Source organism: Apis laboriosa, unplaced genomic scaffold, assembly GCF_014066325.1.
Source record: "Apis laboriosa isolate Shangri-la unplaced genomic scaffold, ASM1406632v1 scaffold280_cov157, whole genome shotgun sequence".
NCBI lineage: Eukaryota > Metazoa > Arthropoda > Insecta > Hymenoptera > Apidae > Apis > Apis laboriosa.
In genome coordinates, this window is record NW_025222640.1 from 259,220 (window position 1) to 283,961 (window position 24,742).

Below are 24,742 nucleotides of genomic sequence, written 5' to 3' on the forward strand. Positions count from 1 at the left end.
AGAAAGAAAGAGAGAACGAAAAAAAGAATCAATGACCAAGGTCGAGTGTAAAACGGCGATGCCCGTTAACGATCATGGACTGACCGTGTGGAAGAGCGCTTGAAAACCGGATACGGTGAAGTGGTGAAATTCGGGTTGACGAGGGGGAAAGGCACGGGGAACGCGCGAGGATGGCAAAAAGCGTCAAGCAGGCTCGAAACTTCGGTTCCTGTGACAAAGTTTCGTGGTACGGTCAGTTGCAAAATTTATTCACCGCGTCCACCGAAAATTAATATATTCCGATTTTATATATATATATATATATATATATATATATATATATATATATAAGTAAACGGCTCGTCGACCCACGAACGTCGTTCTACATTTCAAATCCGTGAAAATCCATCCCCGCATTAATATTAATGACACGTTGAACAATTACCGCGATCGTTACGATATTGCACTTTCGTTCTACATCTTCTCTCTCGATCTATTCATTCCAACATTTGGAAAGAATCGAACGAATTATTTCTTTCATATTCGTTCGATGAACGTACGAAACGTTTATCGAATTATTTATACAAGTAGTGTAGGATGAAGCTGATATGTAAGAAGATTTTTATCATTATTTCTTTAGAACGATGGTAATGGAATCTCATATTTTTATTTGGAAAACACGGAAAGAAAGAAAGAATTCACGATGTTTTTGAAAAGGCCTTGAGACATTATCAATCTTTTTGTTATTCGAGCTGGAAATAATATGTACATTGATCAGGAAATAATTCTCGGCCGAAGGGAAAGGCATCCTCATTACGGGAATATGATTGAACAGAAACGATATATCAAAGGGAAATTTTCATTTCGCGCCCCCGCGTCCTCCCGCTCCATGCACCGCTCTGACGTTTCACAGTCGGTCGTGATCGCGTTCGAAATTTCATCCGAGAGGGAGGGAGAGGATGGAAAAAAAAAAGAAGACAAGGGACAAAAGGGAGGATGGATGAAATAGCAAAGCACGGGGAAGGTAGCGTGGAGAATCGTGATCGAGTAGGAAATTCAAACGGTGAAAAAAAAATAGGAAAATCGAAAAGCGACGAACTACGTGAAACTCATTCCCGTGAAACGGTTCCAACTATGTCGCCATTGTCGTCCTGTATCTATCGCGTAATTGGCCGTGAGGTGTTAATTCGCCGAGTGAGCGATCACCGACAGAGACAGAGATCGGTTGCTTTCGAAAAAAAAAAAAAAAGAAAGAAAGAAAGAAAAAAGGATAAAATAGAATAAACGATTTCGAATCGAGCATCCATCGACTGATCTATCCGTGTCCGCGAATCCTTTAATCCTGTATTATTCGGGAAATAAGTTAATCACCGTTTTTATCTCTCAACTATTGCATCGATATCAAAGAGTGAAATATCTTTAATTTGAAGTTGACGTAAATTCTTTTTTCAATTTTCTTAATCGTATGTGGATATCGTTTAATGTATTTTATGAAGAATCGAGATATCGTGCAAGATTTTATTCTATTTAGAAGAGATCTTTTTTCCCTCTTGGAAAAAATTTATCGCGCAATTACTCCAAAAGGCCAATTCCCTTGAGATGTTATCGACCTCTAACAATAAAAATCGTGGTCTTGAATGTATTCATTGGCCGTAAAATAGCTGCATCTGATAAAATATATTCCTCCCTATCAAGTTCTACGTCCTCGCATATTACGTACGTGTTTTCACGTGTTTTCAAATTCGATTGATACGTGAAAACCGTGTAACAGGCGTCCCCCTTTACGATTGAAAATCCGATTCGAAAGGGTGGAAACAGAGTTTTGCAAAGTACGTCCATTCTGTCATGCTCCTCCCCCACGGGGTAGTAAATCGCGGGAATACATGCCAGCAATTTATTCTACATTCACGAAGCTATTCGCTGAAAGGCGAAAAAAGAAAACCGTTCGCCCCGAAATCTCGAAACGAAAGTTGCGTCATTAATTGCGAATACGTTGAAGGGGTTGAAATAATTTATGAGCAGATATCATGTACAAATCCTTCGTTTCAACGAGACAATCTTCAGCGGAAGTTGGACGAAAGAGATTTATAATAACTGACTGACCAGACAAAAATCGAAAATAAAAAATTTGTGGCGGATACGCGTTGTCCGTCCACGCCGCGAACCCGGTTCTCATCTAATAATTTATTTCCATCGAACCGGTTTGCTGGTTTCGTTCCAGAATTAGCACCATCCACGAACCAAAAATGGTGGTTCGTTCTATATATTTGCGGAAACTGAATCCGTTTCTCCGACGGCCACGCGTTTTAAAAATGGAACACGTAGACGTGAGAGGAAATCACATTGCGTGAAGCCACTTATTGAAACATCAACTTCCGTCCACGATTCCTTTTATGTAGAAATCCAATCGATCTGGAGCACCACCAAGCCCAGGGTGGAACAAAAGAGCGCGCATCGAGCGCGAATGAAGTACTTCGATGCACCGTTCCACCCTTGAAATCTTATCTAGGGGAAAAGCTTGCGTACACGTATCAGCAGTTAGAGGAAAAAAAGAAAGAACGACGAGCCCCATTTCCGGTCGCCATCGATGCGATATATGCAACGTCGTAAGAAAACGGGGGCAGGAGAGACCGGTCATCATAAACCTAGAGATAAGCGTGATCAGAATATTATTTGCCTTCGAGGATGGTCTCGAGGGAGAAGGGGTGATCGATTTTTATATAACATCGAATGCTTCGTGAAGTTTTCTTCGATATTCGAAAAGATTATCGACAAAAGAGTTTTAATATCGTGTTTTATAAATCACAGATGCGATATATAAACCGGATGCATTTGCGTGCTGTGCATATCTTTAGACAGGATATCAATGCTTTCTTTTAAAAATTAGATCGTCTCTCTGGAATCGTTGAAGAGATATTGAACTGACGCGTTACGCGGTTTTGGATAAAAAGTTATTAAGTTTCTTATTTTTTTGAATCATCTTAAAAAAGGGAATGAAAGTTTGAAGGAATTTTTATATTTGACGCAGTATTCCTGTATTCGATTTTTTAAACGTTTTCGATCAATCTTAATATATCGAGGACAGATTGGGCTATTATCGTTCTCGACCGCATTCTCGTTCCGCAAAACAGGTGTTGTTCGATCGCTCGAACAAGAAGCTGAGCACACTTGCTTCATTTAGGTCAGCATCGAACCCTCAAAATATTCTCGACGGTGATAACCGCATTATTGCAAATTTAGCAAACTTTAGAGGGCCGTTTCGATCGATTTTTCTTGGAAAATTAGTGTCAAAACGAACTTATCGCCGGTTAAGAGTGGAAAATACCCTCTTTACATTCGATAAACGAGAATATATTCGTTCGAGCAAGAAGCTGCTATTTCATCTTTGAAAGGAAGTGCAATAAAAAAAAAAAGAAAAGAAAAGAAAAGAAAAAACGAACCATCGTCTAAAATTGGACACTACTTAAACGGACGTTTAATTTAATTCCGTTCCTCAGAGTCGGTTAGATCGTCGGTTAGATCTTTTTATAAGAGGAACCTTTTCCGTGAACTGATCCTGAATTTCTAGTCACGACGACGGTATTGGATTTGATTGAGGTCTCAGCCTTTGATGTTCGCGGATCCTTTTCTTGATTACGAGCAGGGCATGTGTCTGACTCGATCCCCGTGTGTTCTTCTCGATCGAACAATGTCCTAACGCAATAATGTCGCGACGAGGAATTGCTAGTGGCTGCATCTTCCGTCGTGTAATCCGCCAAGAGATATTTAATCCCTTCTATTAACCGAGAATTATCTCAGAAATTAAGCACGCCTGTAAAGACAATAAAAAAAAAAAATTGGAAAAGTGAAGAATCATATATATATATATATATATATATATATATATCGTAATAAGAAAAAATATATATATCTTTACGTAATATCTCGTACAACGTTTTTTTTTATTTTCATAATTCACAAATATCTCGTACGAATTAAAAAATGTCGTAAAGGAATTTGACTTTCTCATACAACGTATGAGCTAAGAGTACGATAAAAATGTTAAATAATTCGAGGAGAACGGTATCGGAATATTTAACGGGATTTTTATCGTGGAATTTCAATGGCATAGGGCGTTTTATTCCCGATACGGTGGACGTTTGATGAAACGAGCCCGATCCACGGAAATTTCCATCGCACGGAAACACCTGCGGCAAATTCGGGAGACCGTCGAACAGAACTAATGTTGCTGGGCAATTTGTAACGAGACTAGCTGCGCGTGCACTGCCAATTCGGAACGTGAGACAGCGGATCCCTGCGTCAGAGTGCAGATAAATTACTTTGTTTTAGCGGTGAAGAACCACAGCCCGGGGCTCGCAGACATCAATATCAACGGCTGATGAGTTATCCCTCGCAGCTTTCTATCGATATCGAAAACTGTTCCTTCTAAAGTATCGAAATCTGTCGAAATTACTTTGAAAAGAGCCAAATATTAGGTGAAATAAATTTTTTACTTCGAATTTCTTTCATCTTGTGTGTAAAATCGAAAGTAATTGTTGAGTATTGGTAAGAGGTGTGGAAGGGAAGAAGTGAAAGTAAAATGTAAATTGTATCAATAGCGTCGTTTTGTTTGCTCGCGATTCGTAAGATTCTTGAACGCTCGGAACTATGAAAAGTTTGAATTGCATCGCGAAAAATTGCAGTGAAACTCATTTCACGTTATTCAAACAGCGATGCTTGTTGAGCACACGGATCACGTCTCGAAGCGATTTCAAGATAGAACTGTTGACCACACGAACGAAACTTTCTTTTAATCAATGTGGACGATTGACTAATGTTCTATAATTTGTTTCAATCGCACTTTATCTTAGATTTGAGAAAGGTAAAAATAATATAAACGAAAAGAAAGAAGCGTGAAGAAAATTTTACTTATTGAAGATTGAAAATCATAATCATAATCATAAATTCTTGTAATATAAGCGGTAAAAAATACAAGGATAAAATCATGATCGTGTTTCTGGTCTCGTTAATAATAAATTTTATCATTGTAACAGGATGCCACAGAACCTCAAATATATCATGGTCGCTCGATATCCTACAACTGTGACCGAAGATTATTACAGTGCTGGATTCTTGATGACGACATTTTTCTTTTACGAACACACCGACACCAAAAAGATTTTCTTGACCCACCGTGGCCACCACAAAACGTTTAGTACGTGTCTCATTAATAACACTCGATCATAATATTCTATTCTCGAGACTTTACCATCTTTTTAGTGAATAAAAACTCTTTGGAATAATATTTTTCTTTCGGTTTAAAAAGAATGAAAGAAATAAAATTTATTAAATTTTAAATTTTCGTAATTTTTAATTCTGATAGTTCGATCGATAGAAAAAGAATTTGATATCGTTTGTAAACAAAAATATATTTCATACAAATAATAATATACGATTTTCAATTCGTAGAATACGTATTAAATACAGAAATATATTTCCAAACAGTGTCTTATAAGAACACGTAATATTCGATTTCAAAATTGTTTCGTATATATACGAGTAATATAATATAACCTTAGGCACGCGCGACCGAAACCAAAACAAAAGTGCCGCGCAGAACATTCAATATCCGCAAAATTTTCGTATTGTAAAGACGTGTTAAATCGTGCTCGTGAAAATTATTTTTATTCTTAATTTATTTATTTATTTATATTAATAATATTAACGAATTAAATATGCGTATAAAATATTTGAATAGTATTTAACATTTTTTGAGTCGCGTAGTGTTCTCTTTCGGCATCCATTATTGTTAATTGCTAAGTGCGCAGTAAAATGTCGGTAACAAGTTAGTGTCGTATATTTTAGTTTATTTTTTATAATTACGCGAATATATATATTAAAAATGTACATTTTTAAATGTGTTTTTACAATTAGTTAATTGTGTTTGATTTTGTTTATTGTGTTAGAAGTTAGTTTTTTCAAGACTTTTGTTTAAAGAATAATAAGAACAATGACCAGATTTCGCGACTTGATCAGTGTCGAAAATAAGTAAAAATATTATAAATATCATTATAATTTAAAATAATCAACAAAATTATAGAAGGAAACTCTTTATTCTATAAATTTTGTTGATTATTTATAATGATTAGAAAAATAGTTTAGATAGTTTCGTAACAGGCGTACCATAACCTATAATAGGTTATTATAAACGTACTAATTCGTAATCATTACGAATTAAATAATGAAATTACTTAAAATATGTAAAAATATGAATAAAAATAGTGTATTCCAAAAAATGGAAATGAAATTCACATCTTATTTTATAAAAATATTTTCTTTTTTCGAAAGGTATACGTTTTACAGTTACGGTTACGATTTATTACGTTTATATTTAGGTTAAAAGTACAATATTTAAAGATAAGATAATAGTATGTAAAACTTTCGATAAAAATATAATTATATATCAATATTTTCTTACAATATCGAATTTTCGTAACAAAGCTGAATGATATTTATCAAATTTTAATACGTAATATTTGATATCATTATATAATTAATCGATGTAGGAAAAAATTTCGTCGAATTCTATCAATTATCAATATGCAATTATTTTTCATTATAATAATAAAAATTAATTGCATATTTGTCATGTCACAAGTCCTGGAAATTGAGAAATCGAGAATAGAAACTTTTTTATTCTAATAGAGGTTAGGAATTTATACGTTCGAAAAATTTTGTTTTTTGTATAGTTATTATTATTTACATTAATTATACTATTTTTATTTTCTTAAGAATATAATCATGTTCAGTTCAGTTAATAATGAAAATAGAATTTTCGTAACATTCGAGTCAGGATAATCGTAAGTCGAATATCATTGTTTTATATTGCTTATTCGAATTATATTTGATAGGATACGAAGGAAAAAAAAATCGGAAGAATTAATTATATTAAAATTTAGCTATTCTGAAATTAAAATTTTTTTTATCAAAAAATTACTGATCTCAAAAATTTTTGATGTTAGCATAAAATTTTCATTTGTATTTGTGAACGAAATATTTTATTTATTATTTTAAACGAAGGTAATTATTTATATATTTTTTTCGAATTTATTTCTCAAAATTTCCAGTCAATCTATTATTTTACCTTTCGTAATTCGTAATTATCCATGTTTTTTCGCGATCGATATATAAACCCGACATTTATGTTGGATGTAACGTTTATAGCATTGTTTAGAAACCTCGTTAAAGAGTACACAACGCGGAAAATGTGCATCCAACGCGGTAAATGGTTGTCGTGATGGACCAAGTTTTTTCCAACATGAAACGAAATGTTGCGTTGCATTGCTAATGACTTTCGCCGGTTTTTTGTCAACATTTTTACACCGTAAAATGGAACGATCGTTGACGATCATGCTCAAAGAAATGAAAACGATTAAAGAGTCAAATTAGAATGACTCACGCGTTAGATTGAAACGAATGAAAGTTGATTAAACAAAATGAAAATTTATCGCATAAAAATTAATGATTGATATTTCCCTATTCTTCGAGAGAAAGATAAAAATTGACAAGGATCGTTTTTCTTATAAACTCTTCAATTACTTTCCAACCGGTGATGGGTGATATAACGTAAAAAAAAGAAAGTCATCTAACATAGGATCCATTATCATGGTTAAACCTTCACGAGCTTCTGCAGCTTTCATAAAATAAAGTTCAGGCTCTTTTTTTCTTGGAAAAATCTATTACAAATATAAATTAAGGTAGTTTGCAACTACGAAGAAAACTTTTATAATAACTTTATTTATACTTACATTAGGTTTATCATCGGTCATTATAATTAAAAATACAAAACTTCCATTTTTCGTTCTTTAATAAATATGTTGAAATAATTCCTCTTCATACCGTGAAAAAGATATAATATGAGTATACTCAAACATTATGTTAATTAAAATTTTCAATCATAAAATATATAAATTGGGAAATAATATTTACAAATACTTTCCATTACGTTGCAATTACGTTGATATCGTAATTATCATTACAAAACTTGGACATAAATTCAATAATTATAATCATCCACTGTATGATTTATATACAAATCACCCAATTTATTTATCTCAAAAACAATTTCATTTAAAATCAACTTCGATCTGGAATGCATCAAACTTGCATTCCAACGAATAAAGATTTAAATTTCATTTGTTTCGTCCGAAATATTCCCGTGTATTTAAACGCGAGCGTGTTCTTTGATCCAGAAGAACAGAAACGGAAAATCGCGAAAGAATTATTTTTTCAATTTAATCAAACTTAAATAAATGAATAATACTAAATATCTTATCAATTTTCCACTCGTGCACCATTATCCTTCGAAAATAGGCGAAACCTCTACCCACATCAATTATACATAGTGCACAATAATAATAATTCATTCTCAAACGAACGAATTTCGAGAAACGGCCGCGTCCCTTAATTTACCCGGTAAAACTTATCCAACTTATACGCTTCTCCTTCGGATATCATCGGATTAGGCGTGTATTAATATTTGGTTGATTAAATTGGCGAAAGGTAATCGGGTGCGAATTAGCCTTCATTAAATCGTCCGGTTTGAATCGATAACTACGTTAGAGTAGATCCAGTTTGCCTCGATTCTCGTAAACGCGGCCCAACAATGAACACGTTCACGGTGATTATCAAAGTGATTAGGTGGCGTGCGGGTGGGGGGAGGGAGGGGGTGTGGCTGGTTCACGATTCTTCAACGAGGTCACGCTTTTCGAGTGCAGTTATTGAAATTATCCGTGCCGGTGCAATTTTCTGCAGTGCGGCGAAACGACGTGCTATAAACCGTCCCCTCCTTCCCCTCCCTCCCCCCTTTTCTCATTCTCCACTACCATCACCACCACCACCACCACCACCACTATAATCCTCTTTCTATTCACCCCTGGCTGGTGGTTCCTACGCGTTAAAAGCCGCGATGCTCCACTCTTCGCGAATGGGTAATGTTTATTTAATACTCGGCGGCTTCTCACATTTCAGTCGCGAGATTCTCGTGAAGGATCGAAGACTTATTCTGTTAATGGCGCAAACAGAGACGGGTGGAAATGAATCGGAAATCGAAGAGGGAAAGGTTCCAACGTTTTCGTGTCGCGGTTTTCGTGTCTATGAAATTTAAACGTTCCCCTTCCCCCAAAATCGAATCGCTTAATTAAATGGAGATCGTTCGAAAATCTCGGTTTAATCGGGGCGGATGGAAAAATGAAAAAGAAGGGATGAAATCGAAGAGAGATTCTTTTTTTTTTTTCCCCCTCCCTTTTTGCGAAAAAAAATGTAGTTCATTTTGCTTGTAGTTATCGATTTTCCGTATTAAATTTCTATTATATTCCAACTTATCGGGGAAATTTGATCTTATTAGTTGGAGAGCTCATTTAAATAGATCATTATCCTGCGAAATCGTTACGGATAGAATTGTGCTTTCATGAGAGTATTTCGCATTCGTAAAAATTACGTATATCGAAGACCGTATTTGATATATATTCTTTTTTTAATTAAACGTCTAATATAAGATAGCATAAAAGAAAGAGAAAAAAATTATGGCTGGCTGGGTAATAATTTCTCGAGACTCCCTTTTTTTTTTAATGATACGCGTTTGATTGTCATTAAGCATGGTCGATTGCAACATGAAACTCTATATATATATATAAAAAAAAAAAAAATAACCTTTTAAGTGCTCGTGAAATGACGGTTCATTGCCTTTCTCGCGGGAAATGAGGAGGATCTCGTTTATTATCGAATTCCCTTTATAATAGTCGTATGCGTTTTATGTTTAATCAATTTCTCTCTTCTACGTAGTATCCTTTCTTCGCAATTTTCCTTCTTCTAATACACTTTCCTAACCTAATTTCTTTTTATCCCTCATTTTATCTGGTATGATTTCTAAAAATTTCAATCTTTCATAAATTCTATTTTCTAACTCAACTCTTAAAACAACATCAATAGATTCGAATTAGATTCGTTAGAATTTATGGTTAACTTGCCTCGAAGTTTTCCAATGAATAACATTTCTTCGGAGAAGTTTTTCTTAATCCGGGTGCTTGCGTTCCAAATAAATTCACCATAATAAACGTAGATAACTTGGATATTATTTTCATAAATAACAGTCTATCTACGTTCTTTCTCGCAAAATTATATGTATAGAATATTTCCAAACTATAATATAGAAACTATAAAATAGAAAGAGGATCGATATATGTACATACAGAACTATGTAAATCAAAAATATAGTAAAACGTAGTATCTATATTTCCTTCATGCTGAAGATTCACCAACGAATACCTTTATTTATAAATAAATCTAAAACGAATTTGCAAAATTTATTTCGATTTATTTTTCCGATTTTCGATTATCTTTTCGTAATAAATTTATCTTTGAGATCGTACCATCCAGTTCGAAAATACATTGTAAATTTCCATTATAGGATACACGGTATACACACAAGTTAAAGCAAGGAAAAGGGATCAAGATCTTGGAAAATTGTGTTGCCCGCGTCGAAGAATAAACTGAATATGTAATGAAGGTAAAGCGTGTATTTAACGGCGGGTATCTCGGCGTACGATCAAATTAGTCGAACAGATAATCCTTCGATTACTCGAAATTCTGTACACGTTTTATCGCGTGTACACGAAACGTAATTTCTTAATGCGATTACACGTGATTACTCGAAACACCACGAATTTCACTTACCCTTCACGGAACCCTCCAGGCTGCTTCATCTTTCACGAGGCACTTAAACGCCAGACATGCTGTTATATTCGCGATACAAATCAACCGATATTTCATTCACACATTCATATCTTTATAAAATTTTTCCTCCCATTAATCCAAAATGCTCGTAGAGAATTCTCTTTCATTTCGTTCGTTCGCGAGTCGAGCGTCTTCGCGTATCGCTGGTCGACGTGAATGTTGTAATGCAAATGAGGAGAAAGAACAAACGTATTTAACTTGTTATTCCACGAGAATTGCAGCTAATTGTTAATTAGAGAGATGAATCTGGAAAATATATGTATATAATCCGTGGAATCCGTGTTGGAGGTGGAAGAAACGCGACGGAGTTAAGGGTAGCGTGAATGAAAAATTCGAATTTATATGGCTGAATACCCAAGGTGTATGCGCTTGTATAAAAAATACGATGGAAATAAACACGGAGGGAGAACAAAGTGAAATTGAAACGAGGTTACGCTCGATTACGAAGGTATTCCCGATATCGATGCAGATGTTAATTCTGTTCACGGTTGTTTTTTTCTTTTTTTTTTATTTTCTAAATGTAAGAAAAAAAAAACAATACACGACGAAATCTATTTACGAAAAATAACGCGTGTACGTCGATGAATGGAAAAAAAGGGGTTGCAAGTTTGATTGCAACAATTACGATCGAATTCCACTGTGGTGGAATTTCCACAACGATTGGAACGCCACTTCGTTTCTCGATTAGAATCGTAAAACAGCCACGACCTCGTTCCGCGTGTTACACGTGTCGCACGGAAACGATTCGTGGAAAAGATCGCGTATCTTAAACCATTTAATTACGGATACGCTCCACTTATCTCACGCACGGTCAGTTGTTCGTTATTGCTGGAAAGGTACGAATTGCGATTGTACATCAAGCTTCGAAACGCATTTATTGTTCTAACTTTACGATCCTTGTTTTTCCTGTTTCGCAGAGATGTTTTTTTTTTTTTTTTTAGTTAATCCGTTTCCAAGATTGAATTCAATGTATCGTCGATTCAAATATCGATGTTTTTCTTTGATAGATAAATTGATTTTATAACCGCTTGCCAATACTGGTCGAAGACCATTTTAACGTAAGGAAAGAAGATAAGATAGTTATAAAAAAATTTCAAGGAAATTAAGGATAAAATCCGATCTTCTTATTAATTCCATTAATAATTTCTATTAATAACAATAATAATTTTCCACAGATTCTACAACGCGATTTCGCAGTAGTATTCGAAAAACCATCTTGAAAAGCCTAAAAACCATCGAATGAAATAATAAATCACGTTCAACAAGTGACTGGAATCAGCCGCTCGACGCGTTAGCCTTGAATTTGCCCTTGATAACCGATTATTAAGGCCATAAAACTTCGGGACCTCATCAGATGTCAGGTTCGTGACTGGAATGATCCTGGCCGACCCGGGTGCTGCCAGTTTAGTCGCTAATTCAGCCCTCGACTATCTCACGCTCTATCGTTTCGAGCACGCGGCAATCTGGCGTGTTGCGTACGTGTGCCGTTATGAAAATGCGTGGTTCACCGATCCATCCGGTTCGTGAATATATAATACAAGCTCGCCTGTGCACGTGCGACTTCGACCCGAACCAAGCAACCCTGACACGGGATGGAACGAGCCGAGGTGTTCGCGTAAAATAGATCAAGTTTACACGACGTTAATCGAATCACCACACTTGTTCCCTTTTCCCTCCTCTCTAAATCTCGCCTCTCGTATCGTCGATACGTACAGAACATCGGGGAGGGTAGGTAGAAATCTACCGTTTCCCTCCGTTTACCCCCTCGCCCCTCCTAGTAGCAGAATTATTCCTCTGTAGAATTATTCCTTTCGCGAGTAACAATTTCGCGAGTTTCTGTTGAAATTCATTCGCGAAGGAACAAGCTTCTCTTCGGTTGAGAAATTTATTCGCAATTGTTTGCCAAGATATTACGCGTCGTTTCACTAACCCTGCTACGTTTACTCGCCGTTTCATTCATTTAACGTTTCGTAACCTTGTTTTATCGCGTAATTAAATTCTACTGATATCCGATTCGAAGAGAAAGAGAGAGAGAGAGAGATTGTGTTTCTCGTCTTTGATTAATCGTTTCTTTGTTGCCGATAATATATAAAATCTGATTGCTCTATTTCTATGTTAAGACGTAACTTTCATTGATTCGTGTGTCTTACATATATATACGGAGCAGGGATGAAGAAGGATAGTTTATTCTTTTATTAATTTTTGTTTCGTTGTATTTTTTTCTATTAAATATATCACTTTTGTCGATATTGTAATAACTTTAGTTGAAAGTTTATGTCGTGTCATATTATCTTGATTGGAGAAACATCTACGAACGAAACACGATTGGCAGTTATGATGAATTTGAAAAATAAATCGTGTCATTTACTTTATATCACTCAAGATATTACAATATCTTCTTCTTCTTCTACGGATTCACGTGTTGATTATCCGTCAATCCGATTCGAATAAACGCGTGTAAAATTAAAAGCTTGCACGCCTATTCTGGCCACAGTAGCACGAATCAAAGCAAAGCTCGTTTCAATAATTAATAACGCTTTGTTTCCTATAACTGCGTTGCCTAGGCTTCCGTGGCTGGCATTAGATCCATGGGAGGAGGGGAGAGGGTTATAATTCATATAGAACGGGAACTGCGTATTTCCACGATGAACCTTTGTGGCGTGGCGCCGCTTTGTGAGATCGTGACGTAACTGTGTGCAGTTATCATTGTTATTACGCTTCCAGAAAACAAATCCTACATGCTCGTGTCCCCAGTATTCTCTTCATTCGTTCGTCTCATTTCGAAAATTCATTGGCAGAAATATAATTAGGAGCAATATTCGTGGGACCAGGATGTCAAAGCGGAAACAAAGATTTAATTTATTTATCTTGGTCTGTCTTCTTCGTCCATTCGATATTATTGAAAATTTACAGATACTTTTTATGAAAATTGAATATCCCAATATTCCTTGAGAGAATAATTAGAAGATAGTTACGCAGTCGATATTTTCTCAACGAAAGAGCGATCCTGCACGAATTAGATTGTATCTTGAAAGAAAAAGATCATCTGCTTTTGCATCAAAGAATCATTAAAACAAATAGTGGATATTAATGTGTGTGCAGTTATCATATTACGCTTCCAGAAAACAAATCCTACATGCTCGTGTCCTCAGTATTCTCTTCATTCGTTCGTCTCATTTCGAAAATTCATTGGCAGAAATATAATTAGGAGCAATATTCGTGGGAACAGGATGTCAAAGCGGAAACAAAGATCTAATTTATCTATCTTCTTCGATATTATTGAAAATTTACAGATACTTTTTATGAAAATTGAATATCCCAATATTCCTTGAGAAAATAATTAGAAGATAGTTACGCAGTCGATATTTTCTCAACGAAAGAGCGATCCTGCACGAATTAGATTGTATCTTGAAAGAAAGAGGTCTGCTTTTGCCTTTCATCAAAGGATCATTAAAACAAATAGTGGATATTGTTAATGGATATTAATGCACATTCTTTCGATCTTCCAAAAAGAGTGATCTAAAAAGGGAACAATTAAGGTAATATGAATTTCGACGAAGCAGCAGGCCGAATCTTTCGGATCAGCGGCAATAATTCACTTGGGTGGATCGCTTGTTCACGGTGAATTTCATCTTCGCCAGTGGTGGACGGCACAAGTCGATCATTTCGAAACCTCGAGCACGTTCGAATGATTGAGTTTCATCACAATGGGTGGAAGCAAAGCCTCGTAATAGTACAAATGGATGGTATCGAAAAGGCGTCGACTTTGAGCTTTTAATCCGTGAAGCATACTAGTGGCTTTGATAGCAATCGAGCATGCCCCATTTCTGCCTTTAAACGTAAAACAGAGATTGATATTGATGATGAAAGGAATTGATCGAATGAAATTGTTTAACGTTTTCTTTAATCCACTTTGTAAAAATAAAAATTGCAAAATTAGAGATACATATGTTTCTAATATATTGGTTATATAATTCGTGAGAGTGTAAGCTATTTCTTTTTTCTTTTCTTTTTTTTTTTTTCTTTTAGTAATTTATTCCGTTATCAATATTTTCTGATCAATATAAGTCGAAAGAAATTCAATTGTTGATATTTCATCCAATTTTAACGATATATCGTATTTACATATCATTCCGTGAAATTATATCAATGATATAATACCTAGGCAAGTATTGCGATGATAATATGTTGCGTTCATAAAAACGTCACTTTTTTTGTTCCGTTTGATTTAACAATTTTTCGATTAATCCGATAAATATGATTTAAACATTAGGAGTCATCGAATAAATGTGATATTCATACCAATATTTTATCCTTACGCGTCGTACATTCTATCGATTTGCTTTTTCTCCTTATCAAGCGTCACCATACATTTATTCCGATCGATAGCAATTAATTTTGTTTAAATTTATTTCCCATCCTTCTCTCCAATATTCATTAATTGTTAAGTTTATTTCATTGATTAAATTTAACAATAATTCTTCGTGTAAACAATAATGAAGTATTTGTCATTGATACGACGAAAAATAATTTATAATTTATTGGGTATTTCTTTCTTTATATGCCACGCTTGATGAGATCAGCTTTAACGCTTTAAACGAATCTGAAGACTCGTTAGAAAGGTAGTTTATGCAATTTATTCTCATGTGGATTTTTCAATTCTTTTTTTGCTAAATTGTGGAAAGGAAAAATCTGGAGATTTGCTAATTTTTCTAGAAGAATACGTATCTTCATTTCTATTCTTTTGTACGAATTCCCTATTAATTCTCACTGTTGAAAAATATGAAAGTTTAATATAATTAGATTCGAGATCAAATATCTGTGGGATAATATTAATACAAGGGTAAAATTATTTTTCGATTTTGAGGCTTCTTTCTGATTAAACTGAGGCCAAGCATGATATTAATTGGTAATAATAATTTCTTTTCTTTGTTTATTAAACGAGTAAATACAATCCAATTACCGTATTCGATATCATTTTCATCGGAGAAATTTTGTTGGAAAATATTTCATCGAGAAAATAATATTTCGTGAGTAACGGGAAAAAATTTTTTTCCATCCTATATCCTAGAGAATATTCTTTTAGGGATATCTTCTTATTAGAGTTCGCTGAACACGGAAGAATATTCACATTCGAGGAAACAATCCTGTCATTCGAGAAGGATTCTTTAAATTCTAACAGTGATGGAACTTAGTTTTATAAGAAAGACACGTCAAGAGAAGTTCCAACGATAAAAGGACATCGAAAAAGGGATTCTATAAATAAATTATTTAGGATCAAGGCATGAAAAAAATATTCCTATAATTTAGAAAATCAATGAAGAACTATTATACTATAATAAATATAACAGGACATGCGAGGAAGAGTAAAATTTACAAGTCTAATATTAAGATATTAAAATTTCTAATATATTATACGATCTTAAAATCTATAAATCTATAAACGTACAAAGCGTGACATATGACACAATATATATATAAAATGTATAAGAAAAATTCACAAAAAATTTGATTTTCATCCGTGAATTGCTAAAACGTTGACAGAGACGATGTATCTACAAATCATTTTTTACGAAAATTCGATAGATAGGATAGAATTTGACCGTGAAGTGAACGGCGCGAAGAGGCATTATTCAAACGAAATTGGGAGAGAATATCGTGTAACGTGCTAATATTTACCACGAATAGCCCGATCACGTTGATTCTTTGTCGTAGTTCTCGTGCGCGAATACAAGTCACCCCAATAAATCGTGTGTATCGGTGGCTGTTTGCTCTCGGCCCGTTTCCCGTCCCCGTCGGGCGAAGTTGGTCCCTTTAAAAGCTCGAGCATGAACAGGCCGACGAAATAAGCGAACTCGACGATCGAAATCAAGCTGAAACCGACGAAGATGCCGCAAATACCGCTCGCGTCACCTGTAAAACGTCGATCGAACTTACTTTCTCGCCCCACGAGAATCGAATTAGAATACATTTAAATAAGGAAATGTTCGAGATGGAAGATGGAGAATATATAAAAAAGGAAAGGAAAACAGAGAGAGAGAGAGAAAAATTCTGGATAATGTTACAAAATTTTCAACCCTCTTCATAATACGATCAGGCCGCGATCAGGTATTTAAATTTTGTGAAAATTCAACGCGTAATTTTATTTATTGGAAATGACACGTTTTATTTGTTTCAGAAGGTACGTGCGAAGTATTATTTTATTCGTATCATACATCTCAAGGAATTTTATTTCTATACATTACCTATAAATACCTATAAATATAAAAAATTTAATGGAAGGCATATTCGCATCTTCGGCAAACACGATAATGATAATACTAATTCCAATCACGCTTGCAAGGTAAGAAAGAATTTTCACGTGATAAAAATGATGTTTGCATTTCCACGGGTTACGTGTTTTTTTCCATATATGTCGTCGGGTCGTTTCTCTAGTATCCAACGAGGAAAAGGGGCGAGTGGATTTTCACTAACGAAAAATGTGTGTCCTTTATCCCGAGTGCATTACATTACATTGTAACCGGTATCAGAGAGAGTGTGTACATATACAGCGCAATGGATCAAGCCCGGTAGCAGGGATTGTTCCTTCCCGTTCTTTTATTTTCCTCCCCTGCAGCCGGCCAACAGATTACACCCCGGTAAGAAACTTCTCGCGCGCCAAACCCTTCGTTACACAATGAAATCGTCTGTATTTTATGATCTTTACTCTCTCTTTCCGTTTCCCTTGTCTTGAACTTTCTCCAAAATGTTTATCATATGTCGCAAACACGAAATCTTTTCTTATCCGTTGTTTGCCCCTAGGCTCGAGCGTTTATCGTGTTCCAACACGTTGAGCTAAGAATTTCAATGTAAATCGAAGCCTTTGATAAATATTTCTTGCCCTCTTTCTTGAAGGAATATACGATGTATACGCAGAGATGTTGTTCTTTGGACGGAACGACAAAGGATGGAGAGGATAAAAAATGATGTGTACGATAATTTTATTTGGAGGATTTTTAAATTATGACGAATCAATCGATACTTTTCAATGGTGAAAAAATAAAAGAGAAAAGGGATATCGCGGGTTGTTTGAACGATAAAATATTCTTACCCATGAGTTCGTACCAACGATAAATCACGTCTTGCCTCAATCTGATCGTGCCATACTTTCTGAAGTATATTGTTAGCACCGATTGATCCTTGATGTCCACGTTATTTCTTCGAATATATTAATATAATTCGTTTGTAAAAGCGAACGTAACGATATAAAATGAATATATATATATATATATACACTCACAATAATTCAGCGACGTGTTGATTCGATTCCAAATCGGCTATAGATATCTTGGCATTGTAATTTACACTGTTGCATTCGGGATAGCATTTACCGCAACTCAGAATATCCTTCACGTCTTCGATATTGTACAGATTCTCGTGCGGTATGACCGAGAACCATTTAGCTATAATTTGAAGATATTATGATATTCCAATCAGAAAATTCGTGTATTTTAAACGATACAGTGTGAATTTACGAGTATAGAGAAATTATATATAATTTTTGTAATAATTATAAAGAGTAGCGCAATAATTGGTTGGAACAATTCAATGTTCCTGTTTCCTGATCTCGATAACACGAAAGAATTTCGACAGGGCTTACATTTATGCTTGGACAAGCAAGGCACGTCCTCCAAGTTGCACACCCTTCTCGATTCTGGAAAATAACGAAGAAGGGAAACTATAAAGTAACTGTGAAAATATTTGTTTCGAACAAGAATGGCGATAAATTTGGATTGCAACAGACGCATTATAAACGCGATCGAGGGAACAATTCGATTTTTCATGGTGAAAGCATGGAAAAATAGGAAATGTTGGAACGAAGGGGTGAATATTTTAAAGTTACCTGGTCACCTTCATTGCTGAATTATTCAGGAAACACGATTGCGAGATACGAAAGTAACGGTAGGACCGAGATGAAGATTAATAAAATTGCAACGCGACAATGCTTAATGAAATTATTCCCTACCAAGGATATATTCCAGTCACGGAACACGCGATATTAAAACGATTTTAAAATCCGTTATTCGACGTTTTCGGGTAAATTGTTCGAGAAATGTCGTTTAAAATGGGTGTGACTCGATGAAACGGTTTAAAGTGAAGATAAGTTTCTGAATGGAACGATATTAAAAGTAATTCAACTTTGGAGGTGCACTCTCAAAGCTTGTAAAATTGTAGCAACTTTGCAAATCGTCTCGAGAATACCTTGTTAACAGGAAAGATAAAAAACAAATTTTGGGGAGAAGGCAATTAAATTCGTCGTTCTTTGATTTTTATGTTACTGGATTGATGATAATGAATAGTTTAGAAATATTCAAGAGGAAGAATAAAGATGATGGTCTTAAGAATGAAATTTTTATTTTTATCTCCGTCTCATAATAATTTTTAAAAGATGCAGATAGTCACAAGTCCTTGTTATACACGAGTAAAATCTTTTTGAACGAAATTGTTATCATTGTTTCGTGTATATAATTTTATTTAGAAATATTTTTTACAAGACATAATAAAATCCGAATATATCTATAGTTTAAATATATTTATAGTTTAATAATTCAAAAGAATAAAGGTAATACTTTGAAGATTGATTTTATTCCCTCGAAGAGATAAAGATTCCACAATAATTAAAAAAAATTATTCCATATACAATTAATATTCAAAATTTCATGAAAAGAAATTATGATAACACGATTTATCGGTTGAAATTTTCCAGTAGATGAATTTCCTTGTTAAATAGGGAACACGAAGATTTTTTCGTGGGTATTCAGGATTCACAGAGATAAAGAAGGAAAATAAACGATTTCAACGAGATTCCAGGCCTGGATTCGCCGCCCCTTCCTCCCTTATTTCCGCGTTTCGCGCGATCCGCTTTAACACTTTAAGCCCCGTTGAAGTCAAAAGCACGGCGCACCACGTTCCTCAACAGATGAGTCGAATCTCGTGGCGTCTAATCTCGGGAGAAGAAGAGACAGGAAGTCGTTAATGTCTGGCAAAAGCCGCGGTTCATTTCGACGCGGGGGTGAAAGTGAAAATAGAAGATGGAGGGACCTTTTGAACATTTTCTTGCGGTATTATCTTCGCTTTTAAAACATTGCGCGTTTAAATAATGGAAGACTGCGTTTGTTTTTTCTTTCCAGATTAAGGAATTAAAATTTTGAAATAGTCGAATTCGAGAAAGGGTTCGTGAAACAATACGGAAAGGTGAATGAAAGAGCAAACAAATTCCTTGCGTGATTTTTGTTAAAAGAGCAAAAGGAGAAATAAATACAGAATAAAGATTATCGTTTAATTGGAAAGATAAGAGTGTGAAAGTAAAGTTTAAATAAGGTAACAAGTGGAGGGATTAAGATTAAAACGAAACTTCGTTTCAAATTTAACTTTAAAAGTTGAAATAAATAAAATAAATAGTAGACAAGATAAATAATGGATGGAAAGAGTAAATGTGTACAATGGAGCAAATATGAAAAGGCGGACGAAATGAAAAGATTCAGAAATTATGCAAATTAATCTTCGTTCTGAGTGAAACGATTAAGATAAATTAACTTTTTAACTTTGATAATCGAAAAATGGTGATGAATCACTTCTGATGATTCTTACTTCGATTGGGCAAGAAGAAGGGTACGCATCTACAAATGTTCCATATGTCCTCTATCTTGCAGTCGACGATGCAGTCGCTGTAAGTGTAAAACATGTGAAAGGAAGTCATTTCATCCTGGAACACGCAGTCTCGTTTCTCAAGAGGATATGGTATAATGCTCCTTATACTGTAGAACACGATTGCCTCTAATTCCACGCTCCGGTGTTTCCTTGGCGAGACCAGAAAGTCGATTACTCCTCCGCTAGTCATGTCTGGATAATCGTGGGGATTGAAGATCGTCACCTGGCCCCGAAAAATCATCAAATTTATCTAATTTTTAAAGAAAAAGAGCGGGGGGGAAATCAATAAAGACGAACAAAATTGTGTATTCTTCGAAGAATATTTCACGAATAACAAAGAATTCACGGTTTCCACGGATTCCACCAGCGACGCGTGAAATATTCGTGTGATATATTTTACGGCAGTAGATGAATCGTTGCTCGCGAGGGAAAAAAAAGTGCAATTTGCATAATGCATCGACCCTTGACTGCCACGCGAGATAATCGTCACGAGCGACCACGACCCATATTTCCATCAGTTTCATTAAGATCGATCCGTTTCTCCCTGATCTCTAGAATTATTTCGAAAAACCGATGAAACCCGATCGGATTTCGACGACGTCCTCGAAATTTATTTACGTCATTGATATCAATTCGTGAAAGATCCCCGTATTCTTCGTAATAATTAACTAATCTGTCTCTCACGTTTCGTTATATTACAAATTGAATAATGCATTAACTCTCATGATAGTTGAGATAATATTTTTGGATTATCATCAGTTCAAATCCATTCTCAATTTTTCTTGAAACATTATTGCGACGATTGATCTTAAGATAGAACTTTAATGATGAACGAAAAAAATGCAAAGAAGCATTCCTTTAAGCATCGTTTAGTGTTAGAAGAATATCTTAAAGACGTAGACGCAAACTGTAATTGGAATTAAATATTCCGCGCAAGCTGATGAAAAATTACCTTCCACTCGGCACTGGGGAAAATAGGGTAGAAGTAATCGTCAAGAGATGATTCCAACAGCACCGACAGCCCACCGCTCTCGGTCAAATTTTCAACCTTGATCGGCTCCAGTCGATGGTCCGTTCCATTTTCACTATTCGTGCTACGAAACACGTCGCCGTGAGGAGAAATGGAGTAAGAAAAAATTGAAAATTTCGTTGGATTTCGCGCGAAATGAATGAGTGAGCGTGAGTGAAGGGGTTTGGTTAAACTCACAAATGCGTATCGTCCCCTTTGGTGGCATAATTGAACGTGCAACAGAAACCGTCCTGCGTCTTGCGGAATTCGAACAGCTCGGAACAGTTCCGTTCCTCGTCGTGGAACCGACACTTTGACAGCATGGAGGAACATTGTGGCGTTAACTGAAACGTTCGTAGAGGGATTCGGTAATAATTGAACAGAAATTCTGTTAAAGATAAATTGTTAATTATATATATATATATAGTGTGTTATAATTGGGCTCACTCGTTTCATCAGTTCGGTGATGCTGTAAGAACCGTTGTAGAAGATCGTGAGAAGTTGATCGATTTGATAGGTATTTTGCATCATGAACTCGGAGTCGTAGAGATCGCCCAGCTGGAAGATCGCCTCCAAGATCTCGTCGAGCGATAGATCGGTGATATTGGCCGCGGAGCTTGAATTAATTTTTAATTTTGATTAATGGCGAAGATGAGAGAGAGAGAGAGAGAGAGAGAATTGGAGAGAAGTTTTTATTTATACGAGGCTTTGGAAAGTGTGGTGCGATGTGTACAAAGGGTGGATGCAATTTTTTAAATTGGACGGGAAATTTTCACGGATATGGTGGTCAGCGTGAGAGATTGAGTAAACATGATAAAATGTATAGATGGGAAGCGATGGATCGATCCTCCCTGAAAACTGTTAAGATTAAATTAAAAATTCTATTTCCCTGCGTTTGAAAGATTAACAAGAAAGGAAATATTAATATCAAATTCGATTTGGATAAAATTGCACGGATCGAGTTAAATATTTATCTTTTCTGTTATATAAAATATAACCGAGCCAAACAATCTCGATATTGTTTCAATATTGATAGACGTGGTGATCGATCTTTATCCCACTCTCTTTATCTTTCGTTACATCGAACCAGTTATAGAATTGCATATTAACGAGAATTTTTTTCAACGTGGATTTAAAGTAACCCTCGCTAACTGAATATTAATGGCCGGTTTTTGCAAATTCGAAGCTAATTAGGGACGCTTTTTTGCGGATACGAACCCTTTTTTTAACGAACTCCTCTCCTTTTCATCGAGGAAATACCAGCTGGCCATTATTTCCCGATGATACGAAATTTCTGCATGTTCAAGTAAAATGTTTATCTTTTTTCGGGGGAGAGATATATATCATCATCCCTTTCGTTCGTTCCCTCGATCATTCCTCACCTTCAAAGTTGGTAAGAATTTTTCCACCTCCTCCCACTCGAGGAACGAACGAAGTTGCAAATTCGTAAGTTTAAACTTGATTTGGCTTCTATAGACTCGCGATAACTTCCGCGCGATAAGTTTTCTCATAATACGCGATGAAACTCGTACGCGAATTTTCCGCATTTTGGAACGTGCGCGAAATAGAATTTTCGAGAATTGCGGGAAAATAGCGGTGAGATTCGTTTATGAACGAGGGCCAATTCCAAACGTAACTCGGAGAACCGCAATTGAAAATTATCCGCTGTCCCGTGTTCGATTAACTTAACCAAGCTGGATCTCGAAATTGTTTGGCTCAGGGGGGGAAAAAAAAAGGGAATCATTCGATCATACTTACATTTCGTTCGCTAATTTCGTGGCCGATTGACGACTTATTCGGTTCACGCTGCAAATTGCTATCCCTGGAAAAATATTTTTCGGATATTAGAATAATTCTAGATTTTCCTAGGGATTTCGAATTTACGAATAGATCAGAATTTCGAAAAATATTTTTTCGTTAAAAATCAAACGGTCGAAATAAATATTGCGTGAAAGTTGGCACAAACTTTTACAGGAATGTGTATCAAAATAATAGAAATTAAAATAAATTAAAGGAAAAAATTCCAAATGTTTTTAAATTTCATAAAATTGTGCATACTATAAACGCAGATAATAATATAAAAAAAAGAAAAAATAGGAGGAAAATTCTTGAAATAACTGGTTCCAACGACTGGAGTGTAAAAAAAAACACACACACATACACACGATGCAATAATGCGAATCGAGTGGGAAAAAAGAATCGCAAACAAGTGTTGCGTTTACGCGGCGTAAATCGTTAATGGATAAAAAATAAAAGGAGTGTGTTACGGTTGAAATAAAGCTTTCAAACAATTTCAACAATCGGTAACTTTGGAAAGCTTTCAACCATTTTTAACTGCCCAATTCTCAGAGGGATTCTCGGCCGATTTCAGGGCCAATCGGCGCAAACGATCTTTCGATTCTCCGCCGCGTCACATTATTTTTTTGAAGCCGACTGCGCAAAAGCGCGTTCAACTTACCCGGGAAATTCAATTCGTGTGTCGGGAAGTATTCGGTTTCGACGCTGGTGAACAACGGATTCTCCATAAATTCCAGATAACTGTTGTAAACCATGTAAACCATGGCGGGTACCGTGACCGCGTACATCAGGAACCACAGAGTTCTGAAAAATATCGTTTCTAATATATATATATTTCGAGGTTCAAAAAACTCGATCGCGCGAGAAACTTTCTTCCTCCCCGTGGAATCGCGCGCGAATTTCAGTAAACAAGCACCGTGGTACACACGGTGGTATACACGGTAAATTGTAAATATTTACACCTGGAATAAGCTCTCTCGTCGACACGAGACGTTATACGCAGTCTCGCCTGATTTTGACATCTTGATTTTCTCAGTATTATTCGCAGCGAAAAATGTTTCGCGCGAAAGTTGGACGGTGTGTTACATTAAAGTGTAAAACAGCGGCAAGAAGTTCTACTTTATTCTTTTAAGTGGAATTATATATATATATATATTTTTTAATATCGTCAATCGATGCATCGATCGTTTTACATGAAGGTATCGTGTAAATGTTAATGTGTGAAATTAATTACCTGTCGAACCACGTTGTTTTAGACTCCACGAAGTATCTGAATCCTGCCAGTTTCGTGTACTTGCAGTACAGCTTGGAGTATTTTATTAAAGTCTGTACAAAATGCGATTTGCTCATCGCGATCTGCTCGGATAACGCCCAAGCGTGTTTAATACTTTTTTTTCTTTTGAGCCGTGACGGTTTGTCTTTGTAATAGCGTTGCATCTCGATGTAAAAAGAGAAAGAGGAAAAAATATGTATACCCTCCGCGAATATATTCGT

General features: G+C 35.5%; 1 protein-coding gene across 1 annotated transcript; it reads right to left on the bottom strand.

Moving 5' to 3' along the window:
• Positions 1–14,892: 14,892 nt before the first annotated feature.
• Positions 14,893–24,685, bottom strand: LOC122714107 (sodium channel protein Nach-like). Its single transcript, XM_043935144.1, has 10 exons — positions 24,483–24,685; positions 23,910–24,052; positions 23,210–23,273; positions 21,899–22,067; positions 21,650–21,795; positions 21,395–21,536; positions 20,383–20,665; positions 18,032–18,194; positions 17,843–17,949; positions 14,893–16,713 (listed from the first exon to the last, which is right to left on the bottom strand). The coding sequence occupies exons 1-10, from the start codon at positions 24,683–24,685 to the stop codon at positions 16,421–16,423; spliced, it is 1,713 nt and encodes a 570-aa protein (XP_043791079.1). The 3' UTR covers positions 14,893–16,420.
• Positions 24,686–24,742: the final 57 nt, after the last annotated feature.

Bases quoted from the DNA above. Each gene is read 5' to 3' on its own strand.
- LOC122714107 (XM_043935144.1), bottom strand. From the start codon at position 24,685: ATGCAACGCTATTACAAAGACAAACCGTCACGGCTCAAAAGAAAAAAA. The intron at 18,195-20,382 runs GTAAGAATCATC...TTCAAATTATAG, and splicing joins CTTCTTCTTGCCCAATCGAA to CTAAATGGTTCTCGGTCATA. The intron at 17,950-18,031 runs GTGAGTGTATAT...ATATATTCGAAG, and splicing joins CAACACGTCGCTGAATTATT to AAATAACGTGGACATCAAGG.